Source organism: Neomonachus schauinslandi, chromosome 12 (assembly GCF_002201575.2).
Source record: "Neomonachus schauinslandi chromosome 12, ASM220157v2, whole genome shotgun sequence".
Taxonomy (NCBI): Eukaryota; Metazoa; Chordata; class Mammalia; order Carnivora; family Phocidae; genus Neomonachus; species Neomonachus schauinslandi.
The window spans coordinates 4,033,135-4,058,480 of record NC_058414.1 but is presented as its reverse complement, the minus strand read 5'-3'; the positions used below and the strand labels follow the sequence as shown (position 1 = coordinate 4,058,480).

At 35.0% G+C, this 25,346-nt stretch overlaps 1 protein-coding gene across 1 annotated transcript in view; it reads left to right on the top strand.

Annotated features, from left to right (window-relative positions):
- The window catches only part of LOC110592672 (zona pellucida binding protein), a 95,416-nt gene that overhangs the window by 43,252 nt on the left and 26,818 nt on the right, over positions 1-25,346 (top strand). Inside the window, exon 7 of the mRNA XM_044920209.1 lies at positions 14,313-14,389. Within this exon, the coding sequence (XP_044776144.1) occupies positions 14,313-14,389 (77 nt within the window). The remainder of the gene's footprint in view (positions 1-14,312; positions 14,390-25,346) is intronic.

Here is a 25,346-nt window from a genome sequence, read left to right as displayed (position 1 = left end):
TCTCGTACTTAATGAAATGTTGGCACTCTCAAATAACTCAACCTTGCTGTGGTAATTTACTAGAGAATAGAATTTGGTATAAAGAAATGCCTATCTTGATACTTAGCTGTTACAAAGATTTAATTTGTAAAAGCACCTGATTCTAGTAACATGGGTTAATATTATAGACCAGAGGGACCATTTTAACAGCTTACTGTGCTTTTCCTAATAACAGCGCAGAGTGGAGGCCCAAGGTTTTCTTGAAAACAAAGAATTGATTTTGTACCTCTATGTATATTTATAAAGGGCCTGTTGATGAATGAACACTGTGGAATAACTGTCCATATGTTTTTATTGGGTCCCCCTGGCAATAGGACTCCATCCTCTTTCCATCTCAAATGATACTGCTTGCTGTTTTCCTTTCCTCCTTACTCTGTCCTTGATTCCTCTGCTGCTGATGTTGGATTGTACCCACCCATTTCTCCAATTTTCTGGGTTTTGGTTTTTTGTTTTGTTTTGTTTTTTGGGGTTTTTTTTGGTTTGGTTTTTTGGCCGTCAGCGATTGAATTTTTAGACGCAACTGAGAGGTGTGAAGCTTTACAGGAGAAAAAACAAGAGTTAAACCCCATTTGCACTGTCTTTTATCTTCTTTACTACTTTTCTCCCTCTTCAGAAAAATTTTGGACGTGAGTCTGTAGCCCCTGAGACAAAGTATCACAGTTAGACTCTTTCTTTAGCTCTTCAAGGACTCACTATTAGCATTCATAAGAATTATGAGGTCTTTGTACCCAGTGTGTTTAATAGGTGCTATTAATAGGCATTTAATAGTCCTTAGAAGACCTTGAAAGTAAAGTTGAACCCATGAGAGAAAAGATATGATATACAATAGAAATGAGGCATTGTGGGCTTGATATGCATTTTTCTAATGACTAATGATGTTGAACATCTCATGTACTTCTTGGCCATTTGTGTATATTTTATGGAGAAAAGTATATTCAAGTCCTTTGCCCAATTTTTATTTTCTTTCCAGCTTTATTGAAATAATTGGCATATAACAGTATGTAAGTTTAAGAAGTACAATGTAAGGATTTCATGTGTGTGTGTGTGTGTGTGTGTATGTACAAATATATATAAAGTTTATACCCTTTGTCTACTTTTATCCATTTCCCTCAGGCCCCACCTGCTACCCCAGCAACCACCAATCAGTTCTCTTCCTGTGAGTGGCTTTTGTCTGTTCTATGTATAAGTGAGATCATAAGTATTTATTTTTCTCTGTCTGAATTATTTCACTTAGCACAATAACCTCAAGGTTCATCCACTTTGTTGCAAATGGCAGAATTTCCTTCATTTTCATGGCTAAATACTGTTTCATTGTGTATGGATACACACACACACACACACACACACAATTGTTTCTTTTACTGTGAAGAACTTTTCTAGTTTGATGTAGTTCCACATGTTTTTTGTTTTCATTGTTTGTGCTTTGGGTGTCCTATTCATAAAGTCATTGGCATGGTCACTGTCAAGGAGCATTCTTGTATGTTTTCTTCTAGGAATTTTATGGTTTGTCTTACATTTAAATCTTTAATCCAATTCAAATTAATTTTTGTGAGTGGTGTGAGATCGGAGTCCAGTTTCATTCTTTTGCATGTGACTGACTTTGGTTTTCCCAGTACAATTTATTGTAGAGATTACCTATTCTCCATTGAGTATTCTTGGCTCCTTTGACCTTATATGGATGGGTTTATTTCCTGGGCTCTCATTTCTCTTCCATAGATCTGTGTCTGTTTTTATGCCAGTACCATACTGTTTTGATTACTATACCTTTGTAATATACATTTAAATTAGAAGTGTACTGCTTCTAGTTTTCCTCTTTCTCAGAAACACATTGGCTATTCAGGGTCTTTTGTGGTCCCATAAGAATTTTAGTATTTTTTTAAATTTCTGTAAAAAATGCTGGTGGAATCTTGATAAAGATTGTATTGAATCCATAGATTGCTTTGGGTTGTATGGACATTTTAACAATGTTGAATCTTTAAATTCATGAACATGGGATATCTTTCTATTTATTTGTGAGTCTTCAGTTTTCGTTATCAATATCTTACTATTTTCAGTGTACAGATCTTTTACCTTATTGTTTAAATTTATTCCTAAGCATATTATTATTTTTGATGTTATTATAAGTGGGATTGTTTTATTTCTTTTAAGGTGATGTGCCGTTATTGTATAGAAATGCAATTGATACTTGTATGTTGATTTTATGTCCCACAAGGTTACTAGATTGATTTATAAGATCTGACAAGTTTTTTAGTGGAGTCTTTGGGGTTTTCTATATATAAGATCACATCATCTACAGACAGAGACAGTTTTACTTATTTGTGTTTGATTCAAATGCCTTTTCTTTCTTTCTCTTGCTTGATTGCTCGGGCTAGGACTTCTAATACTATTATATTGGAATGGTGAGAGTAGGCACCCTTATCTTGTTCTTGATCTTAGAGGAAAATCTTTCAACTTTTTATCATTGAGTATGGTGTTAGCTGTGGGCTTGTCATATATGGCTTTTATTATATTGGAGTACTTTCCTTTATACCAAATTTATGAGGGGTTTTTATTGTGAATGGCTATTGAATTTTGTCAAATACTTTTGCATCAGTTGAGATGATCATGGGATTTTATTTTTCATTCTGTTAATGTGATACATCACAGTTGTTGATTTGCATATGTTGAACCATCCTTGCATCCCAGGGATGAATCCTGTTTGATCATAGGGTGTGAAGCTTTTAATGTGCTACTGAATTTGGTTTGCTAGTATTTTGTTGAGAATCTTTCCTTCTATATTCATTATATATTGGTCTGTACGTAGAGATATAGGTCTATAGAGATATTGGTCTGTAGTTTTCTTGTAACGTCCTTATCTGACTTTGGTATCAGGCCATGCACAATGAGTTTGGGCATGTTACCTGTTCTTCAATAATTTGGAAGAGTCTGAGAAGGATTAACATTAGTTTTTTGAAAATATTTGGCAGAATTCACCACTGAAGATACCTGGTTCTGGGATTTTTCTTTTGGGGACTAATTCAGTCTCTACTTGCTATTGATCTGTTCATATTTTCTATTTTATCATGACTCGGTCCTGGTAGGTTGTGTGTTTTAAGAATGTACCCATTTCTGGGATGCCTGGGTGGTTCAGTCAGTCAAGCTTGATTTCGTCTCAGGTCATGATCTTAGCATTGTGAGATGGAGTCCCATATTGAGCTCTGCACTCAGTGTGAAGTGTTCTTGAGACTCTGTCTCTCTTTCTCTCTCCCTCTCTGCCCCTGCTTCTCCCCTCACTTCACTCTCTTTCTTTCTAAAGTAAATAAATAAATTCTTTAAAAAGTATACATATACTAATTTCTTCCAGGTTGTCAAGTTTTTGGTATATTGTTATTCACAGCAGTCTCTAATGCTCCTTTGTATTTTTGTGGATCAGTTGTAATGTCTCCTTATTCACTTGTCATTTTACTTATTTGAGCCTCTTTTTTCTTGCTTATCTAGCTAAAAGTTACCAATTTTTTAATTTTTTCAAAGAACCAGCTATCGTTTCTGTTAATAATTTCTGTTTTTCCTATTCCCTCTTTCATTTATTTCTGCTTCAATTTTTGTGAGATTTTAATTCCAGGTAGTTAACCTATAGTTACATTAGTTACAGGTGTACATCCTAGTGATTCAGCACTTCCCTCCATCACCCTGTGCTCATCATGACAAGTGCACTCCTTAATCCCAATCACCCATTTAACCGGCCCCCCGCCAACCTCCCCCCTGGATTGGTAGAATAAATATTGTTAAAATGTCTATACTACCCGGAGCAGTCTATACATTCAATGCAATCCCTATCAAAATACCAAACTACATTTTCCACAGAACTAAAACAAACAATCCTAACATTTGTATGGAACCACAAAAGACCCCAGGGAGTCAAAACAGTCTTGCAAAGGAAAGGCAAAGCTTGGAGGCATCACAATTCTGGACTTCAAGTTCTATTGCAAAGCTGTGGTGATCAACACAGTGTGGTACTGGTGCAGAAACAGACACAGATCAGTGGAACCGATTAGAAAACCCAGAGATGATCTCATAACTATACAATCAATGAATCTTCGACAAAGCAAGAAAGAATGTCCGACGGGAAAAAGACAGTCTCTTCATCTCTTCAACAAATGGTGTTGGGAAAACTGGACAGCTACATGCAAAAGAATGAAACTGGACCACTTTCTTACACCATACACAAAAATAAAATCAAAATGGATTAAAGACCTAAATGTGAGACCTGAAAGTATAAAGTCCTAGAAGAGAACCCAGGAAGTAACTTCTTTGACATTGGTTGTAGCAACTTCTTTCAGGATTTGTCTCCTGAGGCAAGGGACACAGAAGCAAAAATAAACTACTGGGACTTAAAAAAGATTTGCACAGCAAGGGAAACAATCAACAAAACTAAAAGACAGCCTGTGGAATGGGAGAAGATAATTGCAAATGATAGATCTGATAAAGGTTTAGTATCCACAATATATAAAGAACTTGTAAAACTGAACCCCCAAACCAAATAATCCAAAATAATCCAATCCAAAAAATGGGCATGAACAAACATTTTTCCAAAGAAGACATCTGCTTTTTTATTATTTCCTTTTTTCTAATGTTGGGACAAGTGGTGGTGGTGTTGTTTTTATTCTTTCTTTTTCCTTGAAGTGTAAACTTGTTTATTGATCTTTTTGTATACTCCTTTGTTTTAAGAATTTTCAAGTTTTACCTCTGCATTTAGGTCAAAGATTGATTTTAAGGTAATTTATTTTTAAATACTGTGAAATATGGGTCCAGTCTTCACTGAAGTGTGGATGTTGAGTTGTCCCAGCTGCATTTTTTGGAGACTGTGGTCTCCCCCATTGAATTGTAATGGCACCCTTGTTGAAAGTCAGCTGGCCACAGACATATGGGTTTATTTCTGGACTCCTCTATTTCATTTTTCTGTGTAACCTGTCCTTATTATAGTACCACACTGCTTCTTTGCTCAGAAGGTTTTGATAGTAGCTTTGTAAAGTGAGATTTGAAATTTGGAAATGCAAGTCTTTGATTTTGTTCTTCTTTCAACATTGCTTTGCCTATTTGAAGTCAGATGCAGTTCCATGGTTTTTAGCATCTGGTTTTCCATTTCTGCCAGATAAGGACATCGGGATTTTGGTAGGGAATGTATTGAATCCATAGATAGCTTCGGATAGTATTAATACCTTAATAATATTATGTCTTCCAATCTGTGAACATGGGCACATTTCCATTCATTTATGTCTTCTTTATTTTCTCAGCAATGCTTTGTAATTTTCATGGTATAAGTAGTTCACCTCCTTGGTTAAGTTAATTCCTAGGTGGTTTTTTTTTTTTTTTTTTTGATGCTATCATAAATGAAGTTATTTTTTTTTTTTTTTTTCCAGGCTGTTGGTTGTAGTATATAGAAACGCAGCTGACTTTGTATCTGGCAAGTTTGCTGAATTTGTTTGTACAGTTTTATTTATGGAATCTTTATTCCTACATAAAATGTAACATCATCTGTGAACAGAAATAATTTTACGTCTTTTCCAGTTGGATACTTTTTATTTCTCTTTCTTGCCTTACTGCATTGGTTAGAACTTCCAGTACTTCGTTGAATAGAAATGGCAAAAGTGTACATCCTTGTTTTGAACCTGGTCTTGGAGGAAAAGCTTTTAGTCTTTCACCACTGAATGTGATATTGGCTACTGATTATATATATGTGTGTCTTTCATTATATGGTAGGATTTTCCTCCTGTTTCTGCACTGTTGAGTATTTTTTTCCATGAAAGGGTGTTGAATTTTGTAAAATGACTTTACTGCATCAAATGAGATGGTCATGTGAGGGTTTGGTCCCTTCATTCTGTTAATGTGGTGTCTTACAGTGATTGATTTTTATATGTTGATCTATCCTTGCATCCTGCTAATAAATCCCACTTAATCATGGTATATCATCCTGTTAATATGCCCCTGAATTCAGTTTGCTAGTATTTTGTTGAGTTTTACGTCAGTGTTTATTAGTGATATGGATCTAGAATATTCTTTTCTTATAGTATCTTTGTCTTTTGTGTGCTTTAACAGTTCTGTTCCTACCCTTTTCCATTGTCAGTGCCATAAAATTATGACTTTATAAATTGCTCCCAATATAATTATTTTAAATGAATTTAGTCTCAAATTATGCAGAAAGTAAAGTGTGAAGTTATGAACCAAAGTTATAGTAATACTAGCTTTTTAGACTAATTGTTTTTAAATAGCTTCTTAAATCATGTAAACATTGCTGTTAGAATCCAATCTTACAATAGTAGTAGCTTTTAGCATTACTCACATACTTACCTTTATCCAGATCTTTATTCATAGGGCTTCAAGTTACTGTCTTGTGTCCTTCCCTTTCACCTGCAGGACTCCCTTGAGCATTTCTTGGAGGGCAGGTCTAGTGGTAACAAACTCCCTTAGCTTTTGTTTATCTAGGAATCTTCCTTACTCTAAAAAGACAGTTTTGCATGTTATAGGATTCTTGGTTGATACTTAAACAAACAAACAAACAAAAATCAACTTTTAGCACATTGAATATATCAGCCTATAACATCTGGCCTCTAAAATTTTTGATGCTGGATCAGCTCATAATCTTACTGAGGATCCTTTGTATAAGACAGATTACTTCTTTCTTGCTGCTTTCATGATTCTTTGTCTTTCAAAAGCTTCATTATAATGTGTCTTCCTGCAAGTCTCTTTGAGTTCACCTTACTTGGTATTTGTTGAGCTTCTTAGATGTTTATATTCATGATTTCATCAAATTTGAGAAGTTTTCAGCCAGTGTTTATTAAAATGATTGCTCTGATACTTTCTCTCTTTCCTTCTGGGACTCCCATAGTGTATATTTTGGTCCATTTGATGATGTTCAAAAATTTTCTTAGGTTCTGCTCACTTTTCCTCAGTCTTTTTCTTTTCCTCAGATTTGATAATTTCGAATGTTCTGTTTTCAAGTGGGCTGATTGTTTCTTCTGCCTGATCACATCTGCCTTCAGATCACTGTAGTGAATTTTTCACTTCAGTTCTACCTGGCCGCTCCAGAATTCTTTTTAGGTTTCCTGTCTCTTTATTAATATTTCCATTTGTTCATACATAATTTTGAGTTTATCTACATCTTCTCTAATTCTTTCCCCATCTTCCAGGAGGTTGTTTTAAAGTCTTAGTCCAGTAAACTTGACATCAGGTATTTTTCAGGGATAGTTTCTATTGGTTTACTTTTTTCCTTTGAATGGACCATACTGTTTCTTTATATGTCTTATGATTTGTTGAACACGGGCACTCGAATCTAATAGTGTAAGTGTAGAAATCAGATTCTTCTCCTTTTCCAGGGTTTGTTTATTTTGTTGTTGTTTTGTTCATTTTTTTAAATTGTGCCAACGGTCTTTGCGAGATACAAACTTAAGTTCTCTCAGGTCTTGTCTTTTCTTTTACCTTTTTTGTGCATATATGGTCACTTCCTAATTTTTCCCATAAATGTTGCTTTTGGATACCCTACTATTTAATGTCTGGCTACCCAAAAAGGAAAAGGAGAAAAATGAGGTGAAAAAGGGGCACTGGCCCCTTCTGGTCTTCTGTTAGTCATCTCAGCTAGTGTGAGAGGGGCTTGTGACACAGAAGGAAGTGCAACAGTCATGGCCACCTGCCTCTTAGCTGCATCTCTGTGAAAGAAGCACTGAGCAAATCAAGCACACATCTGATATTTGGAGGTCAGGATTGTTTTTTTTTTTTAATTTCCCCCATCTTGGTTCCCACAAGCTGTGTACAGACTATTTCAAGAATACACACACAGCTGCCTGCCATGGTTCTTGGGATGTTGGATGGGGAGCCACTACTGTGCTAAGAGCCAGAATTGACTGAAATTAACAGCGTGCTGTACAAGCCTTCTCTTGGAAATTGCCATAATTCCATAGACTCCTGAATTCCAAAGCAGTTACATGACACAAATTATTCCACTGAAATTGTTGTGTATGAGGGGAGACTTCTACTCTGCCACCTTCCCAGAATCCTCAGTGTAAATCTTACCCTTCCTTCTCTATAAGTAAGAAGTTTTTTCCCCCCTCTTGCTTCTTTCAAGATTTTCTTTTCGTTTGATTTTCTATAGTTTGAATATGGTATACCCCTGTGAAGATTTTTCAGTATTTATTCTGCATGTTGTCTGTCAGTTTCCTGGAGCTCTGCTTTTGTCGGTCATCAACTGGAAAATTCTCATCCACTATTGCTAAAAAGAGTCTTTCATTTCATTCATTCTTTTCCTTCATTCCTATTGTATGTACATTGTAGCTTTTGTTAGTGTTCAGTTCTTAGAAATTCTTTTCTGTTTGTTTTTTTCCCATCATTTTTTCACTTTGCTTTTCAGATTCGGAAGTGATCACTGATATTCTTCAGTCTTCAGTCCACTCTGATTCTCTCCTCAGCCACATTGAATCTCCTGATGAGCTTATGGAAGCCATTCATTTCTTTTATGGTGTTTTTAATTCTGGCATTTCCTTTTGATTCTTTCTTAGAGTTTTAATTTCTCTCCTTAAATTACCCATCTGTTCTTGCATGTTGTCTACTTTTTCCATTAGAGCCCTTTGCATATTGTCATAGGTATTTTAAATTTCCAGTCTGATAATGTCAATGTCTCTCCATTTCTGAGTATGATTATAATGCTTGTTCTGTTTCTTTCTTTCTTTCTTTTTTTTTTTTTTAGGATTTTATTTACTTATTTTGTTTTAGAGAGAGAGGGTGAGAGTGGAAGGGGGAAGGGCAGAGGTCAAGAGGGAGAGAGAGAATTTCAAGCAGACTCCACAAGGGGCTCAGAGCCTGATACAGGGCTCGATCTCATGGCCCTGAGATCATGACCTGAGCTGAAATCAAGAGTTGGTTGCCCAACCAACTGTGCCACCCAGACACCCCGCTTGCTCTGTTTCTTGAAACTTTTTTGCCTTTGAGTATTTCTTGCAAGTTTTTCTTGAAAACTGGACATTATGTGCCTCATAGTAAGAACAGAGTTAGGTATGTTTTATTATAATATTGTTTATTTAGCTCTTTAGGATTTGGGCTCTATTTACTTTTTATGAGAACTATGGGTTTCAGAGGCTAAAAATTTCTGTGATACCCTTGTGTTTGTCTCCTTTGTTGTTTCCCTAAAGTCTTCTTATTAAATAAGGTATGGGATTTAAAATCCTCCTGTTGTAATCTCCTGGTTTATAAGATACCCTGTTGATGTGGTGGTAATTTGTAGAGGTAGCAAAAGCATCCTATCGCCCCACAACCAGATCTCAAGATTTTAGACAGCTTAGACCTTTGGTGTGAAACCTTCAGCAGTGTTTTTCCTCCTCTTTCTTGGTTTGCACTGAAAGCCTATAGGTAGTTGGAGTTGGATATTTCCAGTCTGCAAGGTCATTTAGACTCCGGTAAACCTTAAGGTGCTTAAGCTGTGGTAAAATACCTCTCTTTAGGGCAAACTTTTATTGAAGACAAGTGAATATTCTTGGTGCATTTCAAAATGTTTATTTTATTCTTCCTCATGTTAGAAGCACAAGGGGATTTGTTTTCAGTCCCCTCCCTGAGAGCCTCTTGGGACCGATGGAGGCAAAACTCATGAAAGTGTGGAGGTCTCTGTGAGCTGGAATTTTTTAATATTTGAGCTTTCTTATTGTGAGGCTTCAACAGATTCTAAGTTGCAGTTTTTTTCCTACTGGTACTAGCTCCTCTGGTCCTCTGGCAGGCTCTTGTTCTAGGGCTTCTGCTCCTGGTAAGCAATAATTCTCCATATCCACCTTTTTTTCCCTAAAGTTGTGTGGGCAGCAGTTTTCCTTGAGACCTCAGTTGTCTAGTGAATCAAAGAAGAGTTTGTGAGTCTCAGTTTGTTTACCTCTTTTCCTGTGAGGACAGGAGTGACAGCATCCAAGTGCCTTTCATGTTGGACTATAAACCAGAAGTTCTCTTTTATCTTTTTTATTTAATGGTTTTGTTACTGATTTTTCTTGTGTTTAATTGACTATAAAATAACATTTTGATTTTATTCTCATTTCCTTTTCTGAATATATTCCAGTTATTTTCTTGGCAGCTATCCTGAGTTTTACAGTTAATAACTTGAATATGTAACTGTATAGTTTGAATACTAGCCTAGTTTGAACAGTGTACCAAAACTCTGCTCCAGTATAGTTTGTTCCTTCCTCCCTATGGTGTTCTCAGTAATTGCATTATTATACATTGTTTACCACTAACATAGATTTATGATTATTATCTTATGTATTTCTTTTTAATCATATACATAAAAAAAGTGAAGTTAAAAGAATAAAAATACAACAATATTGCCATATGTCTGTGGAGTTGACTTTACACTATTCTTTATTTCTTTGCATAGCATTGAATTACTGTCTGTCATCCTGTTATTAGCTAATGTTGCAAACATTGTGGTTGGAATATTTTACTTTCTTCTTCATTTCCGAAGGATACTCTTCCAGATACAGGATTCTTGGTTGGAAGTTTTTTTCTTTTAACACTTTAAATTAATGTTATCTCACTGCCTTTGACCTCCATGGGTTTTTTTTTTTTTACAAGAAATCTGCTATTGGGACGCCTGGGTGGCTCAGTCATTAAGCGTCTGCCTTCGGCTCTGGTCATGATCCTGGGGTCCTGGGAACGAGTCCCGCATCGGGCTCCCTGCTCCGCAGGGTGCCTGCTTCTCCCTCTGCCTCTGCCTCTCTCTCTGTCTCTCATGAATAAATAAATAAAATTAAAAAAAAAATCTTTAAAAAAAAAGAAATCTATTAATCTTTTTATGGACTTATAATAAGTTACAACTTCCTTTTTTTCTTCTCTCTCTTTCTGCTTTCAAGATAATTTCTTTGACTTTGATTTTTGACAGATTGGTTATAATGTGTTTCACTGTTAAATTCCTTGCCTTTATCCTACTTGAATTCCATTGATCTTTTTGGATATGTAGATAGTGTCTTTTATCAAATTGGGACATTACTGGCATTAATTTTTCAAATGTTCTTTTAGTTCATTTCTTTTTTTTTTTCACCTTTGACCCCCATTATGCATATGTTGGTACCCTTGATGTGTCACAGGTCTCTTAGGCTTTCATTTCTTTTCCTGATTTTTCTTTCTGCTCCTCTCAGTTTACCTATCCTCAAGTTTACTGATTCTTTCACAAGATCAAATCTGTAATTAAAGCCTACAGTGAGTTTTTCATTTTCATTGTTATAACCGTCAGTTCCAGAATTTCTTTTTGGTTTCTTTTTATGTCATCTTTCACTTTATTAATATGTTCTGTTTGTTGAGAAATCATTTTCCTTTTTGTTGTTCTATGTTCATTATTTCCTTTAGTTTTCTGAGTATATTTAATACAGTTGATATAGAATCTGTCTAGTAATTTCCAATTTCTGTGCTTCCTCAGGGATAGTTTGTTTTTGGTTTTTTTTGGCTGTTGGTTCGTACTCTTCTTTCTTCACATTCCTTATAATTTTTTTTGAAAACTGTACATTTTTAATATTCTTACAGGTAGTAATCATGAAGTCAGATTCTTCCACCTCTCATGTTTTTGTTGCTCGTGTGGGTTGTAGTTGTTTGTTTAGTGACTTATCTAAACTACGTTTGTAAAGACTGTATTCGTTGTTGTATGTGATCTCTCAGGTCCTTTAGCTTGATGTTAGCTAATGTTCTGATAAAAGATTCTTTAAGTGCTGTGCGTAAGTCAACTTCTGTTGACTCAGCATTTTCTTCATTGATGTAAAAATGAGGTATTTTCCAGAGTTTCAACAAACTTGATTTTGACTGTTTTGGGTCATTTTTGTAAGCATTTCTGTGGTAGGATGTGGCTTGAAGTATCCTACTTTACCACTTTACAGCTGTCATTTTTGTCTTTTTCATTTTTAAATTTTGTAGAAAGTTTCATATAAAAAGATAAAAAAAAGAGTACATAATTTGATATAAGATGAGCTTTGCCGTCTAGCCTAAGTAAAGCAGGTATATCAAAGAAGCCAGGGGTTTAGAAAGAAACTGCTCTGTCAGATCCAGAGAGCTAATTGAGTGAACTGATCTAGACAGCATAAGTGTTGTGTGGTTTACCTAACACGGTATTGGGCAGCAGGGGGAATATACTTGCCTGTTGGCTCTTACTACCTTTAGTACTGAATTATAACTTAAACATTCTAGATGTTAATGACTTGATTAATCACTGTCTGTACTGCTTCTAGAGTCTGGATAATTTCTGTGGATTCTCTGTTATTGTTTCCAGCAGTTTTGCTTTAGTTTAATACAGAGTAATTTTTTTAAAAGATTTTGTTTATTCATTTGAGAAAGAGAGCTAACATGAGCAGGGTGAGGGGCAGAGGGAGAAGCAGACTCCTCGCCGAAGAGGGAGCCCGATCATGACCTGAGCTGAAGGCGGACACTTAAACGACTGAGCCACCCAGGCACCCCAATAAATAGCATATTTTGATGGATTTTTAAATTTGCCTTAAACTTTTATACAGATTCAAATTAAAAACAAAATTGTGTATCTTCATAATCTGATCTCATAATCATACTATGATAAATTGGTAGACTCTGGTCTACCATCTTCTGAATTCATAATGAACAGTAGTTTCAAAAGCTTTACCTTAGGTAAATAATATTTTAAATATTTGGCTACATTTTGAAAATGCTTCCTTTAACGCCACTGTATATTTTTGATAACATAAGTCTAGAGATTTTGAATTTCCTGGGTCTATTTTTTAAAGATTTTATTTATTTATTTATTTGACAGAGAGAGAGAGTGAGAAAGCACAAGCAGGGGGAACAGTAGAGGGAGAGGGAGAAGCAGGCTCCCCACCAAGCAGGGAGCCCAATGCGGGCCTCAATCCCAGGACCCTGGGATCATGACCTGAGCCAAAGGCAATGTTTAATCATCTGAGTCACCCAGGCGCCCCTCCTGGGTCTATTTTTATGATGGTCTCATTTTTAAAGGATTTAAAAAATAGTCCATAAAAAAATACTTTTTTCCAAATCTATAGTCCTGCTTGGAGATCTGCTTCAGCTTAACATCTGTTCTGTTTGATTTTATAAAATCACTCTGATGTACTATATTGTCTTTTTTGTGATGTTTTATAATACTTTATGATATCAGTTCAGATGGCAACAGGGAAATTTCATGATGTGTACTGGTTTGGGGAGATAATAAAAAAGAATATCGCAATAACGAAGATTTCCCAGTATTCTACAAGTGTATTCTGCATTATTAATACTTTTATGGTCAATTTTATTATCTTCATATCAGTGCTTATCCATCTGACATATTTTATATAATATCAGGAAAATGTTGATAATATGAGCAAGGATCTATATTCTCATATAGAGAATTTGTGGAAAGTAAAATAGTCACGATTGCTTGTGGTTATAGATAGCTTAGATTGTTAAGATTGACATACTTATATTTTAAATCATATTTTCACAGCTAGAAAGAATGACAAAATCATAATATTTAGCCCTTGTTTTACAGAGCAGAGACTGGGTCTCAAAGAGATATTAAATAATGTGCCAGTGTTTATTAGTGCTAAACCTAGGGATAGAAATCAGATTTCTTTTTATATATTTTGATCAATAGTGGGAAGTAGCTGCAGGTTTTAGAACTGTGGTAATTAAGTTGATGAAATAATTTAGAAAGATTATTTAATGGAAATCCTTAAGTCATCTTCTTCTGATTTCCTCTTTGATTTTTATTGTCTCCACAAGTTTTTATGTCTTCCACATTGTACAATTAAGTGGTGTATAGTTATTCCTAGTAGCCTCTTAATGATACCTTGAATTTCCATGTTATCGGTTTTTGTATCTCCTTTTTTATTTATAATTTTGTTGGTTTGGGCCCTTTTTTCCTTGGTTAGTTTCACTAAGGGGTTATAAATTTTGTTTACTTTTCAAAGAAGCAACTCTTAGTTTAGTGAAGCTTTTCTATGATTTTTCTGTTCTCTAGTTCATGTGTTTCTGCTGTAGTCTTTATTCTTCTCATCATTATCATCATCAGGCAATGTTGTTATTGTTACTAACATTATTATTAATTCTTAGGTTCACTGTAATAGTGAGGTTTTCCTGATTTATATAAAACAAATCTTTGGCTTAGATTTATAGCTGAATAGTATAGTTGAACATTAGGAAATTGCTTAATTATTAGTGGAAGAGAAATATTAGATAAATGACCTGTTTTATATTTCAAAAACCAATTTTCATACTGTGATACAGACTTTGGGCCCTTGATAAAATATAATGTATTTTCTCAGTTTCATCTCTAGACACTGAAAAAGGACCTAAGCCATGTGCGGACCATAGTTGTGAATCTTCCAAAAGACTGTCTAAGGTATGTTATGTGAGGCTGGAGAAATTAAAAAAAGAAAAAAATGAACATGCTCAGTGTGTAAGTAAGCATCTTAGCTATTTATTGAACACATCAAATCCACCCCCCCACATTTAGGAAATTCAGCAGTAAAATAAAACTTCATCAAATAACAAATGACAAGAACGTAATACAGTTAATATTTTTATGAAATGCTTTAAAATTTAGCATCTTGTAACTGTGTTAAGAGAGATGATTTTTCTTTCTTTGGCCTTATTTACTGTTCCATGTTAATTTATAATTACTAAACAAGTAGAATTCTCTCAGTGTTACTGTTACCCATCCTAAAATTATAAATTTGATCTACCATGTTTGTTAACCATTTTCATATTGCTCTAAAACCAGCATCCTGTGTCTGTGTTTAAGGCAGAAATTAGGCTGAAGCTCCCAGCAGCAGTCCAATTTAGTTTTCTCTTTCATGTTATACTTCACATACTGTTCACACTCAGTAACTTCCTGCAGTGTTGTGTCCTGTCTCTGGTTACTCCTCGGTGATAAGAAGCACTTTGTAAGAAAATGTTATTTTTAAATACTTGGAATTTAAGATTACTTACATTATGATAATTGTCAAAATTTCCTTATGAAGGTATAGGTATTGCATATTCAGGTCCACAACCCATTACTTTTGCCAGGTGAAAATGACAGGGGAATGACTTCTTTATTTGTGCCCTGTAAGCCTCCCAAAATTTAGCTACATCATCAAACTATATGTTATCAGGTATTTCCATTTAAAAATTTTCCTTAGGAGTTACCTTTCATCTCTGAGGTAGTTTTTTTTGTTTGTTTTTTTAACTTTACTTTGGAAATAGAAGTTATGTTCTGGGGCACCAGGAACAGAGAGCAGTCAGTCTTATTTTTTGATTACTGTTTCTTAATCCATGGTTATTGTGCTAATCATCTTTAATTAATGGCACATCTTTTAGACTTCTGCCAATTTTCAAACTTTTAAATGGTCATAGACCTTTAGCTGATAGAACTTCTTAGTGATGTGGGAATGTGTGTTCAAGCAGAGGAATTAGGAGTAAGGAAGGAAACAGAGACATTTTATTATTTTCCTTCAAGGTGATCTCATGCTGGTATCCATTTGTAGTTCCCTTCTATCATTTAATATTGAGAATCAATTTTATTTGTACTTCTTATATGAAAACAGAAAAAAAATCAAATTCTGCATTCCATGAAACTTGCAGTAACAAAGGTCTGCAATTTTATTAACTCCTTGAGAATGTTACATGGCTGTATTAGGTTGCTTAACGAACATTCTGCCCGTGATTTTTACTGTCATTTGGATAACTTTTTGGAAATTTTTTTTTGCTATACATCTGTTTATCTGCTTTTTCTCTTCTGCTCTCCTTCCTGTTCCCTTTCTTTCTTTTCTAGGCTTCTGGGCATAAAATGGTCTCTTTTTGCCTATTATGTTAAAGTATTTTTCTGGTTGATGGAAGTGTAATAATAGTTAGCATAATAATAAAAATTCAAAATCTCCAGAGCAGAGTATTTTCACAGAAGCATTCTGGGGACTTTGATTTACAAATCTGAAAAATTATTTAATATTATCTGCTTTATTTTTCATTTCATTCAGTTTTCAACTTTCGGGTCCTTTCATTTTGTATTAACTCTTATTTATTACTAAATACACTTTAAATTTAGCAAGATCTAAGTAAGCGGAAATGTTTCCCTAACTATGTTTTTAGCAAGATCTAAGTAACTTGAAATGTTCCCCCGACTATGGTAAATTCAGACTTACTTTGACATATTTGTCCCAATGGAGATATATCTTAACTCTTTGAAGATTTGATCCAAATATGTTCTATATCTTCTTAAAGGTACTGTGTTTTTCTACTCTTCTCTTCCAGTGATGTATTTGTCAGCCCATATGCCATCACCACACTTTGTTCATGCCGTGTACCTTTACAGCAAATCTAATGTCAAGTTGTATAACTATTCTATCTTGGTTCCTTTTCAAGATTGTTCTAGATGTTCTAGGTCCTTTTTATTTCCAGAAGGTTTAAAAATCACCATGTCTGGGCGCCTGGGTGGCTCAGTTGGTTAAGCAACTGCCTTCGGCTCAGGTCATGATCCTGGAGTCCCGGGATCGAGTCCCCCATCGGGCTCCCTGCTCGGCAGGGAGTCTGCTTCTCCCTCTGACCCTCCCCCCTCTCATGCTCTCTCTATCTCATTCTCTCTCTCAAATAAATAAATAAATAAATAAACTTAAAAAAAAAAATCACCATGTCAGATTTCTAAAAACAAACAAAAAATGCCCTGGATTCTGATAGGAGTTACCATGTATCTATAGGTCAATTGGTGAGAAGTGATATTTTGATAATATTAAGTTTTCCAAAACCTAACATGTTAGTTCTCCCCATTTATTTAGGTTTAAAAAATTCACCTTTTTATTTATTTTTTTTTGGCAGTTTTTAGTTTAAAGGTCTTGCACATTTTCTGCTCAATTTATTCCTAAGTATTTTGTGGATTTTTTTTTCCCTAGTGCTGTCTTAAATGGATATTTAAAAAGTTCATTGACCAGTTGTTTCAATTTTTAATAGGTGCTTGCATGTTGCATATTTGCATATTGTATTTATAGCCACTTGTAAAATTCATTTCTTACAGTAGTTAAAGATTTTTTTTTTTTTAAAGATTTTATTTATTTATTTGAGAGAGAGAGAATGAGAGACAGAGAGCACGAGAGGGAAGAGGGCAGAGGGAGAAGCAGACCCCCTGCTCAGCAGGGAGCCCGATGTGGGACTCGATCCCGGGACTCCAGGATCATGACCTGAGCCAAAGGCAGTCGCTTAACCAACTGAGCCACCCAGGCTACTTAGGATTTTTTATGTAAACCATCATGTCATATGCAAATAAGAGACAGTGTTTCTTTTTTTTTCTGATTTTTATGCCTTTTATTTCTTTACTGATTCTGTTTGAATCTACAGTATGATGTTGAATAGATGTGGTGAGAGTTGATACTTTCTTTCCTTTATTTTCTTGTTCCTGATCTTAGGGCGGTAGCATTTAGGCTTTCACTATTAAGTATGTTGTTAGCTCCAAATTTTCATGTCTTTTACCAGATCAAGAAAGTTCCCTTCTGTTTCTAGTTTACTGAGAGATTATGCTATGGATGTTCATTCATTTGTATCAAATACTAATTCTGCCTTTATTGAAAAAACCCACATGTGTCTTCAGTATAAATTTAGCAGAAGATATGCAAGACCTTTAAACTAAAAGCTGTAGTTTGTTTTTTATCCTTATGAAATGTCCCCTTTAATTCTTGCTCTCAAATTTTATCTAAAATTAATGTTATTAATTCAGTCTTCCTATGCTTACTATTTGCAAGGGATATGTGTTCCTAACCATTTAATTTCAATTATCTCTCTCTTTATATTTAAAATGCATGTTTCTTGTAGACAACATATAATTGACCCCTTTTTTAATAAAAAAAATCTTTAATTGGAGCATTTATTCCAATAAAATTTAATGTAATTATTGATACAATTGGATTTATGTGTACTATTTTACTATTGTTGCCTAATTTTTTTTCCCTTTTTCATCCTTTGTACTTTTAGAGTTTCATTTTCTCTATCTACCTATTTATTTATTTATATTGAGATAAAATTGACATATAACACGGTGTTGGTTTTAGACATATAATGTATTAGTTTTAGGTACACAACATAATGATTTGATATAGGTATATATTGCAATGTTATTACCACACTAAGTTAATATCTGTAAACACACAAAGTTGCACATTTTGGTATGCGATGAGAATTTTAAGATCTACTCTCTTAGCAACTTTCAAATATACAATACAGTGTTGTTGACCAGAGAGACCGTGCTGTACCTGACATCGCTAGACTTACTTATCTTGTACAGTTGTCCCACCGTACCTGCAGCTCCACTTTCCATGGTTTCAGTTACCCATGGTCAATTACAGTCCAGAAGAATATGATCTTCCTTCTTTTGTTTGTCAGTAGGTCAGTATTAGCCTAATGCTGTGTCACAATGCCTGCATTATTCACCACACTTCATGTCATCATGTAGACATTTTTATCATCACACAAGTAAAACAAGGGGGCGAGTACAGTACAATAAGATATTTTAAGAGTCAGAGATAAAAGAGACTGCATTCACGTAACTTTTATTATCGTACGTTATTATAATTGTTCTATCCTGTTATTGTTAATCCCTTACTGTGGTATACTTTATAAAATTTAAATTATACCATAGGTATGTGTGGATAGAACAAAACATGGTATGTATAGGGTTGAGTAATAATCACAGTTCTCAGGCATCCATTGGGGGTCTTGGGACATACCCTCCATGGTTGGGGGGGGCGCTACTGTAACTGGAAGTTTTTACCTTTGATTACTTGTTTCTTTTTCATTGCTGACATGCTATTTGAATTTTTTTTTTATTTAAAATCAATTAACAGTGTATTATTAGTTTCAGACTTAGAGTTTAGTGATTCATTAGTTGCATATAACACCCAGTGCTCATTACATCACATGCCCTCCTTAATGTCCATCACCCAGTTACTCCATCTCGACCCCCCCCGTCCCCTCCAGCAACCCTCAGATTGTTTGCTAGAGTTAAGAGGAGTTTCTTATGGTTTGTCTCCCTCTCTGATGTTGTCTTATTTTGCTTTTCCTTCTCTTCCCCTATATTCATGTTTTGTTTCTTAAATTCCACATTATGAGTGAAATCATATGATGTTTGTCTTTCTCTGACTGACTTATTTCACTCAGCATGATACCCTGTAGTTCCATCCACATTGTTGCAGATGGCAAGATTTCATTCTTTTTGATGGCTGGGTAATATTCCATTGTGTATATACACCACATTTTCTTTATCCGTTCATCAGTTGATGGACATATAATGACTCTTACTACATATTTTGCCTTAAAATCTATTTTGTCTTATATAAGTATAGCTTTTCCAGCCTTCTTTTAGTTTCCATTTACATGGAATAGCATTTTCTGTTCCTTCACTTTCTTTTTTTGTGTTTCCTTAAACCTGAAGTGAATTTCATGTAGACAGCATACAGTTAGGTCTTGTTTTGTATTCAGTCAACCACTCTGTGCCTTTTGATTGGAAATTTTAGTCCCTTCACTTTTCAAGTAATTAGGTATGGATTTATCAGCATTTTGTCATTTGTTTTGTGGCTTTTTTTTAATTCCCTTTTTCCTTTCTTTTTCTCTTGGTCACTTTCTGCAATGTTATGTTTAGATTCTTTTCTCTTTATCTTGTGTGTACTTACTATAGATTTTTGCTTTGTGGTTTACCATGAAAATTACATAAAATATTTTAGAGTTATAACATTTTATTCACATGAATTCTGAAGCTTTATACTTTTACTCCCCTTAATGTTTTATGTTTTTATGTCCATGTTTAAATCTTATCTTGTATATCCATTAACAAATTATTATATTTGTTATAGTTGTAGTTATTTCTACTATCTTTTGTCTTTTGAACTTCATACTATATTTGTAAGTGATTAAACTATTAACACTAGATTATTCAGAATTCCACTGTAGATTTACCTTTTCCCTTGGAATTTGTACTTTCACATGTTTTTCTTTTACTACTTAACATGCTTTCCTTTTTTTAGCTTAAAGTTAACTCCCTTTAACATTTTTTCATGAGGCCAGTCTGGTGGTGAGGAACTCTTTCAACTTCTGAATGTATGCAGAACTCTTTGTCTCCTTTCAGTTGTTATACAACTTTCTCTGTAAGAGTATCCATGTTTGGCAGTTTTTATCTTTTAGCTTCTGGAAAATATTGTGCCATTCCCTTTTGGCCTATAGAGTTACTGTTGAAAACCCATTAATAGTCCTGTGGGGGTTCCTTGTATATAGCAAGTTGTTTTTCTTTTGCTGCTTATAAGATTCTTTTTCTGTATTTAGTTTTTGATAATTTAATAAATAAATAAATGCTGTGGGTTTCTTTGGATTCTTCTTGTTCAAGACTATTTGGGTTTCCAAGATCTGGATATATGTTACCTTCTTAAGGTTAGGGATGTTTTCAGCCATTATTTCTTCAGATAGCTTTCTGCCCCTTTTCTCTCTCTTCTCTTTTTGGGACTCCCATAATGTGAATATTGGGCCACTTGATGCTGTTTTGAAGTCCCTTATGTGTCTTCATTCTATTTCAGTCTTTTTTCTTTTTACTCTTCTGATTGGATGATCTTCATTGCTCTGTTATCAGGGTTGCTGGTCCTTTCTTCTACTTTATCTTGTCTACAATGAGTCCCTCTCTTGAATTTTCTGCTCAGTTGTTCTGTGATTTCTGTTTGGTACTAATACTTTTTATATTTGTTGAAATTCTCACTGTGTTCATGCATTGTTCTTTTGACCTCAGTGAGTATCTTTATGACCATTACTTTAAAATCTTTATCAGGTAAATCAGTTATCTCCATTTCAGTTAGGTCTTTTTCTGGGGTTTTATCTTGTTCTGTTGTTTGAACATATTCCGCTGTTTCTTTATGTTCCTTGAATACTTTGTGTTGATTTCTATATTAGATAAAACAACCACCTCTCCCAGTCTTGAAGGTATGGTCTCTTATAGGAGTTGAACCTTATCATTCAACCCTGCTTTGACTCTTGGTTGTCTTCATACTTTTGTGATTTTCCAAGCCACCTTCTTTGTTTTTTGCGGTTTCCACTAGTTGATGGTGTGCCAAAATCTGTCAGGGTCCCAAAGGGAACATCTCCTCAGTACTAATATGTAGGCTGATTAGAAGGTCCTCAGGAAGCAGCATTTAAATTATGCACGTGTACCTACTTCAGGGGAACAGGGAGAGATGGGAGTTTCTGTCTGTTCCCTCTGCAACAAGCCTGTGGGTTTCTTTGCTACTGTCCCGTTGAATCCCTGATTGGAAACCTTCCCCTTAGGCTGCCAAAGATAAGCAAATGGGCCTCTCAGAATTTTATTTTTTAGTTACCTATTCTCATAGCTATATACTCTTTGCCTTATTTGTTTGAGTGGTTGCTCTAAAAATTGTGATATACATCTTTTATTATTTCACAGTTCACTTAAAATTTATATTTTGCCCCTTCCTGCTAAATATAGAAATGTTGCCATTTATAGCTTCATTTGTTTCTAAACCACCCTCATCCTTTCTGCATTATCATTCTATCCACCTATATTATAATCTATAAAAATACTTTTGAAGGCATTTGCTGTAAACAGTCATACATATTTTAAAGATATTTAAAGAACAAATAGTGTTTTACATGTAGAGTACCATTTTCTATGTTCTTCCTTTCTTCTGAGGATCAAAGGTTTTATCTGATACTATTTCCCTTTAGTCTGAAAAATCTTCTGTTGCATCTGTTGTGGTTATGATCTGCTGACAAAGGATTCTTTCAGTTTCCTTTTACCTATAAATTTTATTTTATTTATGAAGAACATTTCATTGGTTAGAGAATTTTGGTCTGGTAGGCTACTTTTTCAGCATTTTCAGTATTTTTTTCCACTCTCTTCTTAACCTCTATTGCTTCTGATAAGAAGTCCATTATTTACAAGTTTTTTCTTTTTCAGACTTATTTATTTATTTGAGAGAGAGAGAGCAGGGGGTGGGGGGGGGAAGAGCAGAGGGAGAGAGAGAATCTTAAGCAGGGTCCACACCCAGTGCAGAGCCGACCCGGGGCTTGATCTCAGGACCCTGAGAACATGACCTGAGCAGAAACCAAGAGTAGGACGCTTAATTGACTGAGCCTCCCAGGTGCCCCTAGAGGTGGTGGTTTTTCCATATTTAATGTGTTTTTTTTTCTCTGCTTTCAATAATTTTTTTTCTGTATCTTTAGTTCTTAGCAATTTGATTATGGTTGCTTTGGTTTGGTCTTGTTTGTATGTGTTCTGTGTGAGATTGGCTTATGGTTATTGAATCTATGATTTCATGTCTTCCATCAGTTTCTTGAAAATTACAGCTATGATTTCTTCTGTTTTTCTTTTTTCTGTCCTACACTCTCTGTTCTCTAACATCTCCATATTTTCAAACATCCATGTGGTTTAAACTTCTCACAGCAAATGGTTTGTTTCTGAGACAGGGGGTCACCTTCTGTAAGAAAGCCATAGAAGGATGAGTGTTCTGAGAAGGGAAAGCATAAACCATAGGCTTTTTCTGACCCAGCTTTGGGAGTTATTTGGCATCTTATGTATTGTAGTATCTTAGTCAAAGCATTCACAGGTCTGCCTGATTTAAAGAAAGGGGTTCAGACACCATTACTTTATGAGATGAATGCCATAGAATTTGTGGCCTTGTTGTAAAATTACTGTAACAATTATAAAGGGACACTCATACATCAGTTGTTTTAAGATCTTTTTATTTTACATGAAAATACTGAGGAGAATTTTAAGTAGACTTACAGATGTAAGAATATTATAGGGAAATCCCTTGTACATTTTGCTCGGTTTCTCCCAATGGTAATGTCTTGCAAACATACTGATAGAGAACAGTATCACAAGTAGGGTTATTGACATTGCTACAATCCACTGCTCTCATTTAGCTTCGGCCAGTTTACTCGTTTCATTTCTGTGTGTTAAGTTCTTGTGCAGAGTCATGTATCCACCACCATAGTCCAGATATAGACAGTTCCAGTCCCACAAGGATCCTGTGTTGCTTTTTTATATCCATGCCCACATCTTTTCTGACTCCCACCCCCCACCCCCCGCTCCTTTCCCGTAACTCTTGACATTCACTATTCTGCCCTCTGTTTCTAAAGTTTCAGTAATCATAAAGAATGTAACCTTTCGGGATTGGCTTTTTTCCATCAGTGTAGTTTCCTACAGATTCGTCCAAGGTGGTACATGTACCAAGTTCTTATCTGCATGTGGTATTGCAACTATTGTTTATCCCCCATGGAAGTTATTTCATAATATCCCATTATGGTTTTAATTTGCATTTCACTAATTGCTAATGATGTTGGTCATTTTTTTGTTAGGCTTATTTGCCACCTGCACATCCTTTTGATGAACTCTCTGCTGCTCATTTTCTGTTGGAATTGTTTGCTTTTTTGAAAGTAAAAGGGTTCTTCATATATTCTAGATCTAGTGTTTTTCTCATATTTTGTTTGTAAATATTTTCTCCTAGATTTTAGCTCGTCTTTTCTTCCTCTTCACATTGGTTTTTAAGGAAAGAAGTTTTTAATATTTATGAAGTCAAGTGTATCCATTTTTCCTTTTACAGGGGTGGTGGTTTTTTGGATCAAGTCTAAGAACTTTTTGTACAGTCCTACATTCTGAAGATTTTCCTCTCTTAAAAATTTTTTTTTTACATTTTACATTTTTTTTGTTGCTTTACAAATGATATCTACCATCATTTTGAGTTAGTTTTGCTTTATGTATGAGATTTAGGGCAAGGCTATTTTCGTTGTTACTCTTTTGCCTGTGGATGTCCCATTTCTCCAGCATCCTTTGTTAAAATTGCTGTCCTTTCTCCATTGAATGGCTTTGGTTCCTTTGTTAAACTGTAGTTGAGATATTTGTGTAGCTCTATTTCTGGGTTCTTTATCCTTTTCCCTTCTTTGTGTTTATGCCTCTCTCAATACCTCACTGTCTTAACTACTGTGGCCTTAATGATGGGCCTTTATTCATCCCATTGTATTTCTGTCTTAGCAAGATTGTTCTATTTTAGGATCTGCGCATCATTAAATTTTAGCTAAAGTTTGTGTATGTCTACAAAAACCTTTGGGAAGTTGGTAGGAATTATGTTAATCAGTACTGCACAGGCATACCCCGTTTCATAGTGCCTTGCTTTATTGCGCTTCACAGTTACTGCATTTCTTTACAAATTGAAGGTTCCAGACTTCAGTGGAGGAAGTTACTGCAGATGTGGTGGAAACAGCCAGAGAACTGGAACTAGAAGTGAAGCCTGAAGATGGGACTGAATTGCTGGAATCTCAGGATCAAACTTGAACAGATGAGGAGTTGCTGCTTATGGATGAGCAAAGAAAGTGGTTTCTTGAGATGGAATCTCCTTCTTGTGAGAATGCTGTGAAGACTGTTGAAGTGACAACAAAGGATTTAGAATATTGCAGAAACTTAGCTGATAAAGCATCGGTGGCGGAGTTTGAGAGGATTGACTCCCACTTTGAAAGAAGGTCTGTGGGTAAATATCAAACAGCATCACATGCTACAGAGAAAACATTCGTGAAAGCAAGAGTTGATCGATGTAGCAAAGTTCATTGTTGTCTTATTAAGAAATGGCCATGCCATCCTTCAGCCACCACCACCCTGATCAGTCAGCAGCCGTCAGCATTGAGGCAGACCCTCCACCAACAAAAGGACCACGACTTCCTGATAGCTCAGATGATGGCCAGCACTGTTTAGCAAAAAAGTATATTTTAGTTAAGATCTGAACAATATTTTGTTTAGATATACTGCTGCTATTGCACACTTAATAGACTAGAAGATTGTGTAAATACAATTTTTATATGCCTGGGGAAACCAAAAAATTCATTTGGGTCACTTTATTGTGATACTGGCTTTGGAGTGGTCGTTGGAGCCAAACCCACAATATCTCTGAGGTATGCCTCTGTATAAATTTGGGAATAACTTACACTTTTACTGTGTTCTTTCTTCCAGTCTATGCACATGATATGTCTCTACATCTTTTTAGGTCTTTTGCAAATTTTTTATCATCTTTTTTCTAAGTTCTGGCATACGTAACCTATACATTTTAATAAGTTCGTACTAAGTGTTTCCTTTTCTATGGAACAACCTTAAGAAATACTGTTTTAATTTTGGTTTCTAGATGTTCATTGTCAGTGCATGGTAATGCATTTTATCAGCATGTATTCATCTTGTTTCTGAGGCACATGCTGAACTTAGATATTAGCTCTAGGAGGTTTTTTGTATTGGGGAGTGTTTTATATTCCTTGGGATTTTCTTTGCTGACAGTCATGTCATTTCCTAATTGAGGCAG